We start from the raw sequence: 15508 nt of genomic DNA, 5'->3' as shown, positions 1-15508 counted from the left end.
TTCCTTAGGAGTTATGGGGTTGTTTAATTGGCTTATCTGTTCCTGATTTAACTTCGGTACCTGGTATCTGTCTAGGAACTTGTCCATTTCCTGCAGATTTTCAAGTTTTGTTGAATATAGGCTTTTATAGTAAGATCTGATGATTTTTTGAATTTCCTCTGAATCTGTAGTTATGTCTCCCTTTTCATTTCTGATTTTGTTAATTTGGAAACACTCTCTGTATCCTCTCATTAGTCTGGCTAAGGGTTTATCTATCTTGTTGATTTTCTCAAAGAACCAGCTTTTGGTTCTGTTGATTCTTTCTATGGTCCTTTTTGTTTCTACTTGGTTGATTTCAGCTCTGAGTTTGATTATTTCCTGCCTTCTACTCCTCCTGGGTGTATTTACTTCTTTTTGTTTTAGAGCTTTTAGGTGTGCTGTCAAGCTGCTGACATATGCTCTTTCCTGTTTCTTTCTGCAGGCACTCAGAGCTATGAATTTTCCTCTTAGCGCAGATTTCATTGTGTCCTTTGGGTATGTTGTACCTTCACTTTCATTAAATTCTAAAAAGTCTTTAATTTCTTTATTTCTTCCTTGACCAGGTTATCGTGGAGTAGAGCATTATTCAACTTCCACATATATGTGGGCGTTCTTCCCTTATTGTTATTGAAGACCAGCTTTAGGCCGTGGTGGTCTGATAGCACACATGGGATTATTTCTATCTTTCTGTACCTGTTGAGGCCCATTTTTTGACCAATTATATGGTCAATTTTGGAGAAAGTACCATGAGGAGCTGAGAAGAATGTATATCCTTTTACTTTAGGATAGAATGTTCTATAAATATCTGTTAAGTCCATTTGGTTCATGACTTCTCTTAGTCTGTCTACGTCTCTGTTTAATTTCTGTTTCCATGATCTGTCCATTGATGAGAGTGGGGTGTTGAAATCTCCTACTATTATTGTGTGTGTGTTTTGAGCTTTAGTAAGGTTTCTTTTACGTATGTAGGTGCCCTTGTATTTGGGGCATAGATATTTAGGATTGAGAGTTCATCTTGATGGATCTTTCCTTTGATGAATATGAAGTGTCCTTCCTTATCTTTTTTGATGACTTTTAGTTGAAAATTGATTTTATTTGATATTAGAATAGCTACTCTAGCTTGCTTCTTCCGACCACTTGCTTGGAAAGTTGTTTTCCAGCCTTTCACTCTGAGGTAGTGTCTCTTTGCCTCTGATTTGTGTTTCCAGTAGGCAGCAGAATGCAGGGTCCTCGTTGTCTTTTTATTGGGGAGTTGAGACCATTGATGTTGAGAGATAGTAAGGAATAGTGATTATTGCTTCCTGTTATATTCATATTTGGATGTGAGGTTATGTTTGTGTGCTTTTCTTCTCTTTGTTTTGTTGCCAACACGATTAGTTTCTTGCTTTTTTTTTTTTTTTTTTTTTTTTAGGAGCTGGGGACCAAACCCAGGGCCTTGCGCTTCCTAGGTAAGCGCTCTACCACTGAGCTAAATCCCCAGCCCCCCAGTTTCTTGCTTTTTCTAGGGTGTAGCTTGCTTCCTTATGTTGGGCTTTACCATTTATTATCTTAAAGGAGTTATTTATGTCCTTTTTTTTTTTTGGTTCTTTTTTTCGGAGCTGGGGATCGAACCCAGGGCCTTGCGCTTCCTAGGCAAGTGCTCTACCACTGAGCTAAATCCCCAACCCCTATTTATGTCCTTCTTAAAGTTCTCTATCATTATCATGAGATGTGATTTTAAATACGAATCTTGCTTTTCTAGTGTTTTGGGGTTATTCAGGACTTTTTGTAGTGGGAGAATTGGGTTGTGATGATGCCAAGTAGCCTTGGTTTCTGTAGCTTATTTCTTGCCCTTGCCTCACACCATTTGGTTATCTCTGGTGTTAGTTGGTCTTGCTGTCTCTGACTGGAGCTTGTCCCTCCTGTGAGCCTGTGAGCCTGTCATCTAAGGTGTGCCAGCACCCCTTGGAGACCAGCTCTCCGTGGATGGCATTTGGGTCTGGAGACTTGTGCCAGGGTTAACTTTGGGATGCAGATGGAGAATGGAAGTATTCTGTCCCCAGTTTCTCTGCAGTTCTGGATCCATGTGGTCTCCTCGAAGGTCCCTCTTTGGCCAGTTATTGGAGCAAAAATGTTTATCTCATGTGGACATATGAGCACAGCACTCCTGGGTGACCAGCTTTCTCCAGGCATGGGTTGGGTCTGGAGAGCTGTGCCACAGGGTTAACTCAGGGGTGCAGGTATATTATTATATTTCTGGCTATAATTTCAAGTACTTTTCCTAATTCCAAATATTTTTTTAAAAATAAAAGCTAGATATGTAGGCAATTTTGGAAGCCTACATTCAATAAACAAATGATTTATTTTTCTAAAGACATTTCTAAAGTATTGAGTTTATCTATTCAAGTATTTACACCTGCAGTAAACAAATACTTATGGAGTGTATGAGGCATGCCAATAAAAATGTTAATAAAAGTATATAAGGATTTATACTTTAGAACTTCATAATCCAAAAGCAATAACTGATGCTACCTTATTTTGTACTAAACAGTTACAGGTCCTCCATTTTCTGCAGAAACCACATAGCTATCAGATTGATATAGTTGATATTTTTCAGTACCTTACAAAATCAGAGATACATTGCTATGATAGTTTTGGCAAAGGAACAAATGAGTTATTAGTGTGTGTTTGCTATGACACATGCACTTGCATGTTTTTATTACAGAAAAATTTAAAAATAGTACAGATAATTTTAATTTTAGATAATCGTTTTAATGTACAGTTATATTGCATTTCTGATACAATTCAGAAAGAATAACTAGTTGCCACAAAACATAGACTAGACAGCATTTTTTTTTGTTTTTGTGTTTTTTTTGTTGTTTTTAATTTTTTTAGATTTATTTTTTATTTATCTGAGTATACTGCAGTTATCTTCAGACACACCAGAAGAGGTCAATCAGATCTCATTACAGATGGTTGTGAGCCACCATGTGGTTGCTGGGAATTGAACTCAGACTAGACAGCATTTTTTTTTTTTTTTATTAACTTGAGTATTTCTTATATACATTTCGAGTGTTATTCCCTTTCCCGGTTTCCGGGCAAACATCCCCCTCCCCCCTCCCCTTCCTTATGGGTGTTCCCCTCCCAACCCTCCCCCCATTGCCGCCCTCCCCCCATAGACTAGTTCACTGTGGGTTCAGTCTTAGCAGGACCCAGGGCTTCCCCTTCCACTGGTGCTCTTACTAGGATATTCATTGCTACCTATGGGGTCAGAGTCCAGGGTCAGTCCATGTATAGTCTTTAGGTAGTGGCTTAGTCCCTGGAAGCTCTGGTTGCTTGGCATTGTTGTACTTTTGGGGTCTCGAGCCCCTTCAAGCTCTTCCAGTTCTTTCTCTGATTCCTTCAATAGGGGACCTATTCTCAGTTCAGTGGTTTGCTGCTGGCATTCGCCTCTATATTTGCTGTATTCTGGCTGTGTCTCTCAGGAGCGATCTACATCCGGCTCCTGTCGGTCTGCACTTCTTTGCTTCATCCATCTTGTCTAATTGGGTGGCTGTATATGTATGGGCCACATGTGGGGCAGGCTCTGAATGGGTGTTCCTTCAGTCTCTGTTTTAATCTTTGCCTCTCCCTTCCCTGCCAAGGGTATTCTTTTTCCTCATTTAAAGAAGGAGTGAAGCATTCACATTTTGATCATCCGTCTTGAGTTTCCTTTGTTCTAGGGATCTAGGGTAATTCAAGCATTTGGGCTAATAGCCACTTATCAATGAGTGCATACCATGTATGTCTTTCTGTGATTGGGTTAGCTCACTCAGGATGATATTTTCCAGTTCCCACCATTTGCCTACGAATTTCATAAACTCGTTGTTTTTGATAGCTGAGTAATATTCCATTGTGTAGATGTACCACATTTTCTGTATCCATTCCTCTGTTGAAGGGCATCTGGGTTCTTTCCAGCTTCTGGCTATTATAAATAAGGCTGCGATGAACATAGTGGAGCACGTGTCTCTTTTATATGTTGAGGCATCTTTTGGGTATATGCCCAAGAGAGGTATAGCTGGATCATCAGGCAGTTCAATGTCCAATTTTCTGAGGAACCTCCAGACTGATTTCCAGAATGGTTTTACCAGTCTGCAATCCCACCAACAATGGAGGAGTACTAGACAGCATTTTAAAGGACTCTTATTCTGCTATAAATTCTCAAAGGTAGCATATAAAATCTTCTAATCTGTGGATATGAAGATCCAATTAAGCTCAGTAAAAATACTGTCTCAACTGAGTGATTTGCATCAGCAAGGAAACATGGTCTAAACATTTCCATTAAACAACTTTAGAGGTGAAGAAGAAACTGTAGAGACTGGAGATGGCTCATCAGTTAAGAATAGACTTTGGTTCCCAGCACCTATATCAGGGGGCTCACAGCTTCCTGTAACTACCTCTCTACAAGTTTTGACCTTGAGTGCCTGCACTCATAATACACCTCCTAAGAGATACACACATTTATTTAGACTAATAAAACCTAATAAAAATGGCTCAGTGGTTTAGAGTGCATGCTGTTCTTGCACAGGACCTGAGTTCAAGCCTCAGCATCACACCAGACAGCTTACAACTGCTTGTAACTCCATGCCCCTCTGACTACCTTCACACACATGCACACACACAAGCACACACACACCTAGTAATTACAAATTAGAAAATGTTTTTTTAAAACATACTTCATTAAATTTCAGCTTCTGTAGTTTTTTTCTTTTTTCTTTTCTTTATTACCATTACCTTTAACAGTAAAAATTCTCTAAGTTGGTAGCACTGATCTGTACAATCAGAGTTCCACAGTATATTAACTTTCCTATTGTTGTTATGAAATTCTTCCAGAAAAAATCTTTAGAGGTGAAAGGTTTATGTTGGTCATCGTTGAGCCTGTGGTTTATCACAGAGGGAAAAGTATGAGGCAGGACTGTGATGTGTGTGGCTGGTCTCATGACATCCACATTCGGATTTTTTCTTAAGATATTTTTCCTTAAATTTATTTCATTATTTGAAACCATGCTTGCTATATCTGTGGTTCTGTGTACATGCCTGAGGATACCAAAGATATTATTCATTGATTCATTCTTAAAAATGCAGTGCACCTGGAGAACATTACAGTCTGTTTCTATTTTTATTTGCCTTCAAACTAAAATGCAGGAAATACTAGCCAAATACAAGAAAAGATAAATTGGCACAGAGCTCAAAACACAAATGATAATGGTGTTAAAAATCAAGGTTACATTTTAGTAGACATATGTGCTATGTCTGAGCACAAGGAAGTCTACTCGCACAGAAAAGAGGAGCTGTCAAAAATCAAAACAAACAACACACACATAAACAAAATTCTGAGAAAGTAATTCTACTCAGAGAAATGGAAGCAGAAATACATGCCGCCTACATGTTTCCTATGAATTTGGAGTTGAAGGTGGAGGACAGTCTGAAACAAGAGGTGATTAATACTACACTAGGCTTGAATGCTACACAAGAACACTAGAGTTCACTACTTTGGAAAGTGGCATTAAGAAAACAGAGTTAATAATTCAATCTGTGCAACTTTTTTTTTTTTTAGTTTTGGAATATATTGATGATGGACTTAAGTGAAATAACTAAAGTCACAGACAACATGTTCCATGAGAGAAAAAAGGCAGAGAAACTGTGATTCTCTATGTCAATTACAATGTACTGCAAGAAGAGGCTTCTTTTATAACTGAAAGATAGTCTGATCTACAAGTGTAGTGATACGTCATTAGTTAGTGCCCATGTAATATCATGTCTAATTGGTGGAGAAAGAGTGGTAGGTTATCCTCTATGGTATCTAACCTATCTGCCCATACATAGTTCCTTGGTCCCAGTAATGGTGCCAAGCATGTCCATCTCATGCAAATTCAAGTGCAGTTATGTTTGGTTACTTCCATAACATTTATGCCATTATTGCAAGCAATGGGCGTATCTTACCATGGCAGTCATTATCGCAGCTCACATAGCTTGGATTGTGATAAAATTAATGATTACTTTTCCACTTTGGTAGCACGCAAAGAGCTTTCCAGCACTATGAAAGGAGGCCATTATGGATAAAGCTTACAGGTCCATATCAGCTTAATTTCTCCACATTTTATGACTCAAGTATATGTTGTCTTCAGCAAGACATCAATAATAGTGGAACTTTTAAGTTGAGGTTTGCTAACAGCTGTTTACGTGGAGTTAAGAACCGCTCAGTAGGGAGTTAAGGCCTGGTACTGTAAACCTAGTCATCTATTCCTGTCCAGAGTGGTTTTAGACCCTAGAGGAGAACCTACTATTGTTCTGGATTTGATTTAGTGCTTGTATTATGGTAATTGGATTCCCAAAATTGCACAAGAATCCTATCTAAGATCCTGAGGGTCCCTGCCCCCGGTTGGTTCTTATTGGTAAATAGAGTTGCCAGCAGCTAATGGTGGGCAGGGAGACAGAGGGAGGACTTTAGGATTCTCGAGCAAGGGAAAGGAGAATCACCATGACAGAAAAGGAATAAGATCCAGGCGTGAGAGCTGCAGAAGAGAGAGCGTACCAATCATGTAAGAGCTGCAAAAGAATGGTTCCGGGGCCCCCACTGGGTCTAGGGCAGCAAAGATGGAATATAGATTTTAGTAATAACTCAGGAGTATCGGGGAAGGTGCAACCAATGTGGAAGTCTGGGAGTGGCCCAGCCATTGAGCTGAGCTGACTAAGGCAGTGTGTGTGTGTGTGTGTGTGTGTGTGTGTGTGTGTGTGTGTGTCTTTCAGACCATTTCAGAACCTAGCAAGGAACTTGTGGTGCCACCACTGGTGTGATTACAGTGAATTAATCAATTACCACAACATATGACTGCTTTTTTCCTAAACTAATATTCACATTTTTTTTCTAAATACTTATAAAAAAATGTAGCTGTCATCCCTTATCGAAGAATCTTTTATTTCAATAGACAGAGGTTACTGTAGAGATCCACAACTAGTCAAATGCAGAGAGTAAGTGCTATTATGGTTGGTTTTAATGCCAAATTGCCACTAGGCAGACTCAGCAGAGTAGGGAGCATCACTTGAGGGGTGTCCTGATTGGCCTTGAATGATGAGGTAAGGCCTACCCTGATTTCAGGTAGCACCTTGATAGGAGGCCAGATAAAAATGGGGTATTTCTGAAGGAAGTTTAGTCTATCTCTTTGCTTATTTGATCTCCCCTTCTGCCACTGAATTGATCTGCCCATTGTTGCTGGTAATGCAGATTCCTTCTAGGACCATAGAACCAGTGAGTTTTCAAGCGCCTCCTGGAGAGTATTAGAAACTTTCTTGGATCCAGTGCTAGACTAGGGCTACTGAGGTAATCCACCTTGTAAACTCAGTGACTACTGGTCATTGCTCCCCAGTGAGGGGCAGGTATTCCGAGACTACTCTAATGGCTAAGTCATGGAGCCTCATAGCATCAGCTTCTCAGCATCTCACCTGTGATTTGGCTATCATTATTTTAAAACCCAGTAAATCCATAGATAAATCAGAATGTGTGTGTGTGTGTGTGTGTGTGTGTGTGTGTGTGTGTATGTGTGTGTGTGTGTGTGTGTGTGTGTGTTCTATTCCTCTACAAAGCCCTGACTAAAATAAGTGCCCACCCCCAGTTGATGTGTAGCAGTATAACCCCTACATCAAAGACATAGGGAAAATTGTGGAAGAAGCGCCTGGAAGATTGTCAGATCGAGAGGTTGGGATGCCAGCTGGGAGATAGTGTTTTCTAAACATGTCTTAGAAGCTTCACGCATAGTATCTCTACAAGGTTGTCCAAATCAGACCTGCATAATGACCACAGCAGTTGACATGCCAAAGTGAAGGGGGTCACAAGCTACTATGCCTAGCTGAAGAGCTACTGGCTATCAGTGGTGCCCGAGGGAGGTAAAATTGATCTTCCCTAGGAACAAGCTCCCTGATAGGTTACCCAGTCCCAAGCAGACCTACATGTGAGCAACACTAAATTCACTCTGCAATATACATATACAACAATAATATTTATGAAGAAGGCATGAATTTGAGGAGTTGGGAGCAGTTGGAGAAGTTGGAGCAGGGAGAGGAGGGGTGGAAGGAATGTAAATACAATAGTTGTTTATAAACTTGAAAAAAGGCATCTAATTTTAAGACACTTTCCACTAAGCAACTATAAGTATTCAAAGTAATTATTTATATTAAATGTGAATTCTATAGTAAGAATATAAAGGAAAAATGCATAAATGGGCTACATTTACAAAGTGAGCTTATTTTACATGTACATGAAGGCACTGTGGAAAAATAATGTGCTCCAAAACAAAATATGTTTACAAAGTGAATTACATTAAACAGAAAATTCCCTGTATTAGCAGTATCTTGCACCTAGCCAAAATGTCATCAATTTAGTCCCCATGGACTGAATTCAGCAATTTATTTGCTTGCAGATTTCTCTGTCAACTGTTTCTTGTGGTGCTGGGTATTTAAACCAAGGACAGTCCCATGCCACCTGAGCAATATACCACCGAACTCTATTCTCACCCTTGAAAATGCTGTGATTTCAAACCAATTACCCACATTATTCAATTGTTATTTGTAATAGACTTGAGATTGCAGCAACAGAGAATTTAATGCCAACAAAGACTAAAATATTTACTATCTGGTTGTTTATTGAATAAACACCTCTCGGTTTGTTTAGTGCATTGTATAAGTTCCTTCCCTTATTCCTAGGATAAAGTACTCAGCAGAGAATACTTTGGGAAGGAAGGGTTTAGGGTTGATCAAGGTCTCATAGCCCCTCCTGTTCTCCTCTTTATTCAGTCTTGAACTCCAGGCCAATGAACAGTGTTGTGCACAATAATGGCGGCTTTCTCATAATTGTTCTCAAACAGGCCTATGGCTTTGGCTTGCTGTTTTTAAGCACACATCCTGTCAGCTGACAATATAACTACGGGTATCCCATCCCTTGTTACCTCACACCCAAACATGTGTCTGCTAAATTAGAATCTTCGTTCCAATACCAACCAAAGATTTGATTGTGGAAGTTAAACTGTGGAGATAAAGATAAAGAAACAGGGATACTTGCTAAAAATTTATCTATCAAAAAATATTTGCCAACTCTAGTTAATAATACTGCATCAATGGAATGTCATTATATTCTTTTGATGTCTGTGCAAGGCTTAACATCCTTAGTAATAGCATAAGACTGGTTAAGCATGAACACTGGGCCAAATGAGAATTAGATACTTGGGACAATAACAATGATACACTATTAAGTATAACCACACTTACCCAACATGCTCTCTTTGGGTAACAGAAAATTGATGGTCACAAGCCTTCCCATAATGCATTTGTTGGGTGACTCCATCTTTTACACCATTATAAGAAATAGCAGCTGCATTATCACCATCACCACCAGCAGCACCAGCAGTAGTGTTGTCATAAGATGACTTTCCCACTGCGTCCATCTTGTTGCTGAGTCCTGTTTTCCTTTTTTGCTTTAGCTGCAATGAAAGTTTGCTACTAAGAATACTGGCAGATTTTGACAGAAATTGTTTTCTTCTACCTTGTTACTTAACCTGGTTCATTTTCATATTTTTTTTAAATTTAGAGAATACTTTATTAGTTTTTGTAATCAAACCCACGTAGATAAGACCTTACATATTTAATACAGTGTGTTACCCCTGTACAAATGGAAAAAACTTAAGTTCAACATTTCTAGACCAATATGGCTGTTAATTTCTGTACAGTGCCAACTCAACACAGTAAACGGGGATACTTTTTTCGAAAGTTGACAGCACAGCTAAAGTTTCAAAAAATTCAAATTATATATCTGTATATATATATTTATATTTATATAAAAAGACCAATAATAGCAGTGTGTTATGCATCAACAGCAGCAACAGCTTTTCCAGGTTCTGCAGTCATCTGAACAAAACTGTAGAGACATCCAGCACACTCCATTAAAAAAAAAAAGTAAAAAAACAAAACCCCAGAAAACAGCACAGTTCTGTTACTCTTGTGGTACCTGGCACCATTTTTTTTTTAAATTAGCTTCTCAATCATCATCTGGAAAGAAAACATTCTGAGCAACATCATTAAAAACAGCTCTGATAAAGCACGGTCACTACTACGTATCATAAAGCAGGTACAAGCTATTTTACATCCACAGAGGTATGATACAGTACTGTCCTACATCTATAATACTAGAGGATACAATTTAAAAGGCATTATTTGAGACTTGATTCTACTTTTCCAGCAGAGGGCCCAAAGGATGGTGTGACACAGCTTTGTAAAGAAACATACTCTAGACAGGATTTCCTTTCACTAGTGGCACAGTTCTAAGGATTCATTCTCTCCATGAATGTCAGCTAAAACCGTTATTAAAAAAATGAAATATCCCTAGAACAAAACCGTATAACCACCGGATTCACATGAAGATGACCTGGTGGAGACAAGCTGGACCTCACCTTACCAACAAGCTATCAAATCTGTTATGTTTAAACAATGAGACCGCCAAGGAAGGAGATGCCAAGTAGTGCTTCAAAGCTTCGGACCACAATCAAACACAGCATCCTTTTCAACAGAAGCAGAAGCTCATCTGAATATGCTCAAGGATGCTGACATCAACATTTAATCATCTCCTCACTCATCCAGGAAGAAGGGGAGATCAGTTACTACTGTACTTTATTGTGTTCAACCAAATCACCATGTTACAAAAATAGCAAGCTGCCATAATAAAAAATAAGGCTCCTCTATCCAGCACCAGATAGCATCATTTTACTTTCAAGCCTAGAAATTGCACACTTGTATATAAACCAACCGAAGATGAGGATTGAGAGTTCATCTTGGTGGATTTTTCCTTTGATGAATATGAAGTGTCCTTCCTTATCTTTTTTGATGACTTTTAATTGAAAATTGATTTTATTTGATATTAGAATGGCTACTCCAGCTTGCTTCTTCTGAGCATTTGCTTGGAAAGTTGTTTTCCAGCCTTTTACTCTGAGGTAGTGTCTGTCTTTGTCTCTGAGGTGTGTTTCCTGTAGGCAGCAGAATGCAGGGTCCTCATTGTGTATCCAGTTTGTTAATCTATGTCTTTTTATTGGGGAGTTGAGGCCATTGATGTTGAGAGATATTAAGGAATAGTGATTATTGCTTCCTGTTATATTCATATTTGGATGTGAGGTTATGTTTGTGTGCTTTTCTTCTCTTTGTTTTGTTGCCAAGACGATTAGTTTCTTGCTTCTTCTAGGGTATAGCTTGCCTCCTTATGTTGGGCTTTACCCTTTATTATCCTTTGTAGTGCTGGATTTGTAGTAAGATATTGTGTAAATTTGGTTTTGTCATGGAATATCTTGGTTTCTCCATCTATGTTAATTGAGAGTTTTGCAGGATACAGTAACCTGGGCTGGCATTTGTGTTCTCTTAGGGTCTGTATGACATCAGTCCAGGATCTTCTGGCTTTCATAGTTTCTGGCGAAAAGTCTGGTGTGATTCTGATAGGTCTGCCTTTATATGTTACTTGACCTTTTTCCCTTACTGCTTTTAATATTCTTTCTTTATTTTGTGCGTTTGGTGTTTTGACTATTATGTGATGGGAGGTGTTTCTTTTCTGGTCCAATCTATTTGGAGTTCTGTTGGCTTCTTGTATGCCTATGGGTATCTCTTTTTTTAGGTTAGGGAAGTTTTCTTCTATGATTTTGTTGAAGATATTTACTGGTCCTTTGAGCTGGGAGTCTTCACTCTCTTCTATACCTATTATCCTTAGGTTTGATCTTCTCATTGAGTCCTGGATTTCCTGTATGTTTTGGACCAGTAGCTTTTTCTGCTTTACATTATCTTTGACAGTTGAGTCAATGATTTCTATGGAATCTTCTGCTCCCGAGATTCTCTCTTCCATCTCTTGTATTCTGTTGGTGAAGCTTGTATCTACAGCTCCTTGTCTTTCCATTTGATTTTCTATGTCCAGGGTTGTTTCCATGTGTTCTTTCTTGATTGCTTCTATTTCCATTTTTAATTCCTTCAACTGTTTGATTGTGTTTTCCTGGAATTCTTTCAGGGATTTTTTCGATTCCTCTCTGTAGGCTTTTACTTGTTCTCTAAAGGAGTTCTTTATGTCTTTCTTGAAGTCCTCCAGCATCATGATCAAATATGATTTTGAAACTAGATCTTGCTTTTCTGGTGTGTTTGGATATTCCGTGTTTGCTTTGGTGGGAGAATTGGGCTCCGCTGATGCCATGTAGTCTTGGTTTCTGTTGCTTGGGTTCCTGCGCTTGCCTCTCGCCATCAGATTATCTCTAGTGTTACTTTGTTCTGCTATTTCTGACCGTGGCTAGACTGTCCTATAAGCCCGTGTGTCAGGAGTGCTGTAGACCTATTTTCCTGTTTTCTTTCAGCCAGTTATGGGGACAGAGTGTTCTGCTTTCGGGCGTGTAGTTTTCCTCTCTACAGGTCTTCAGCTGTTCCTGTGGGCCTGTGTCTTGAGTTCACCAGGCAGGTTTCTTGCAGGGGAAAAGTTGGTCCTACCTGCGGTTCCAAGGCTCAATTTTGCTCGTGGGGTACTGCCTAAGTCCTCTCCGAGGTGGCAGCAACCGGGAAGATCTGCGCCACTCTTTCTGGGAGCCTCTGTGCACCAGGGTTCCAGATGGCGTTTGGTGTTTTCCTCTGGCGTCTGGATGTGCACAGAGTGCAGTCTCTTCTGGTTTCCCAGGCGTGTCCGCCTCTCTGAAGGTTTAGCTCTCCCTCCCACGGGATTTGGGTGCAGAGAACTGTTTATCTGGTCTGTTTCCTTCAGGTTCTGGTGGCGTCTAAGGTGCAGGGGTCCTGCCGCTCCCGGGCCCTCCCCTACGGGAACCCAGAGGCCTTATACAGTTGCCTCTTGGGCCAGGGATGTGGGCAGGGGTGGGCAGTGTTGGTGGTCTCCTTCGCTCTGCAGCCTCAGGAGTGCCCACCTGACCAGGCGGTGACGTCTCTCTCCCACGGGGTTTGGGAGCAGAGAGCTGCTGCGGGCCGGGATCCGCGGGTGATTTTCATAATTTTAATTAGCAAGAGCTGCTTCCATGTGTAGCTCAGTAACTGTCACTACTGTATTTATCATCTCAGAGTTTTCTTTTCAATCACTGCTTTCTATGGAAAATGTTTACAGTAAGACTCATCTGTGTGGAAAGACATATGAGTCCCCTTTTATTTTCACTAGCAAGACTGCCCATTAAAATGTTGATTTAGAGAATGTGATGTTGTTTGGCTCTTGTAACAAATGGTTGTCTTAACCTAAGTTAATATCTTATTCAGTGTACTTCTTGGAAGATAGAAAGCCCAAAGATGATCCAGGCATAAAGTACATGTTAACTTTCATATGTATACTCCTGTAGTGGATGTGTGATCAGTTGTGTAAAATTTTCCATTTTAATTGTCCTTGTGTAACCAACAGTTTCACATTTATGCTTAACGAAGGGCTGAAAGTCCAGACATCATACCTGTCACAATCCTTACTTGGTTTTGGTTCCTGAGAGATTTTTCTTTTTGAAAGATGTAATTATGAACATTAATTTGATTTGATTCTTCTTAAGTTGTTAAGGTAATTTTAAAAACCAAATTTATAGTTAATTTAATTTAAAATAAAATAAATTTGACCTTTGAGTAATCATGGACATGAAAAAAGTTAGGAAACTAATTGAAATTCATCTTCTAAGCTCCATCCTCTATTTTATCTGCTCTCCAAACACTGACAAGAAATTTGCTATAGCCTAAGTTAGAATTAAAACATGAGTAGTGATCTTAACTCTCTACAATTTTGGAATGAACTTAATTCATTCTGGGAAATTTGCCAAAATAAATTAAATGGCCTTAATCATATCTGAAGGTTTCTTTCTTTAAAATAATCTATACAATGTCTTAAGTAGTAAGTATTTACAATGATTTTGGCCATGTATCCAAAATTTTGTAAATGGAAAGCAGGCACATTTTAAACTATTTAGGAGTCTGTTGCAGGACAGTTGATCAAATTGTGAGCTATGTACTGAAAAAACCCGTTTCTAGCTGTGGTGTGGCTCAGACCTTAGTGTCCACCTTTGATTCCAAACAATGAATGTAAAGTTAGTTTGTAGAAGGAAGCACCCATGATCAAAAGTGATGTCTAATTAAGTGTCAGACGAAGTGACAAATCAGAGAAAAATTTGACAGAGTGGGATATACCCAACTCTCATAAGAATAGAAGAAAGGGCCCACACCCTCGGATCCTGGCCCGCAGCAGCTCTCTGCTCCCAGACCCTGTGGGAAAGAGCCCTCACCGCCTGGTCAGGTGGGCACTCCTGAGGCTGCAGAGCGGAAGAGACCACCAACACTGCTCACCCCTGCCCACATCCCTGGCCCAAGAGGAAACTGTATAAGGCCTCTGGGCTCCCGTGGGGGAGGGCCCAGTAGCGGCAGGACACCTGCCTGAGACACCACCGGAACCTGAAGGAAACAGACTGGATAAACAGTTCTCTGCCCCCAAATCCCGTGGGAGGGAGAGCTAAACCCTCAGAGAGGCAGACACGCCTGGGAAACCAGAAGAGACTGCACTCTGCATACACATCTCGGACGCCAGAGGAAAACACCAAAGGCCATCTGGAACCCTGGTGCACTGAAGCTCCCGGAAGGGGCGGCGCAGGTATTCCTGGTTGCTGCCGCCACAGAGAGCCTGTGGGCAGCACCCAACGAGCGAACTTGAGCCTGGGGACCACAGGTAAGACCAACCTTTCTGCTGCAAGAGAGCTGCCTGGTGAACTCAAGACACAGGCCCACAGGAACAGCTGAAGACCTGTAGAGAGGAAAACTACACGCCCGAAAGCAGAACACTCTGTCCCCATAACTGACTGAAAGAGAGGAAAACAAGTCTACAGCACTCCTGACACACAGGCTTATAGGACAGTCTAGCCACTGTCAGAAATAGCAGAACAAAGTAACACTAGAGATAATCTGATGGCGAGAGGCAAGTGCAGGAACCCAAGCAACAGAAACCAAGACTACATGGCATCAGCGGAGCCCAATTCTCCCACCAAAACAAACAAGGAATATTCAAACACACTAGAAAAGCAAGATCTAGTTTCAAAATCATATTTGATCATGATGCTGGAGGACTTCAAGAAAGACATGAAGAAATCCCTTAGGGAAACACAGGAAAACATTAATAAACAAGTAGAAGCCTACAGAGAGGAATCGCAAAAATCCCTGAAAGAATCGCAAAAATCCCTGAAAGAATTCCAGGAAAACACAATCAAACAGTTGAAGGAACTAAAAATGGAAATAGAAGCAATCAAGAAAGAACACATGGAAACAACCCTGGATATAGAAAACCAAAAGAAGAGACAAGGAGCTGTAGATACAAGCCTCACCAACAGAATACAAGAGATGGAAGAGAGAATCTCAGGAGCAGAAGATTCCATAGAAATCATTGACTCAACTGTCAAAGATAATGTAAAGCAGAAAAAGCTACTGGTCCAAAACATACAGGAAATCCAGGACT

At 40.1% G+C, this 15508-nt stretch overlaps 1 protein-coding gene across 1 annotated transcript in view; it reads right to left on the bottom strand.

The window, feature by feature from the left end:
• 4932414N04Rikl (RIKEN cDNA 4932414N04 gene like) overlaps positions 1-15508 on the bottom strand; it is a 240381-nt gene that overhangs the window by 58599 nt on the left and 166274 nt on the right. The window contains exon 64 of the mRNA XM_087654922.1: positions 9295-9506. Coding sequence (XP_087511048.1) covers positions 9295-9506 — 212 coding nt within the window. The remainder of the gene's footprint in view (positions 1-9294; positions 9507-15508) is intronic.

The sequence above is a fragment of the Rattus norvegicus genome, chromosome 3 (genome assembly GCF_021556685.1).
Source record: "Rattus norvegicus strain SHRSP/BbbUtx chromosome 3, alternate assembly SHRSP_T2T, whole genome shotgun sequence".
Classification (NCBI taxonomy): domain Eukaryota; kingdom Metazoa; phylum Chordata; class Mammalia; order Rodentia; family Muridae; genus Rattus; species Rattus norvegicus.
The sequence above is the reverse complement of the archived record's forward strand: the minus strand, read 5'-3'. Positions and strand labels throughout refer to the sequence as shown.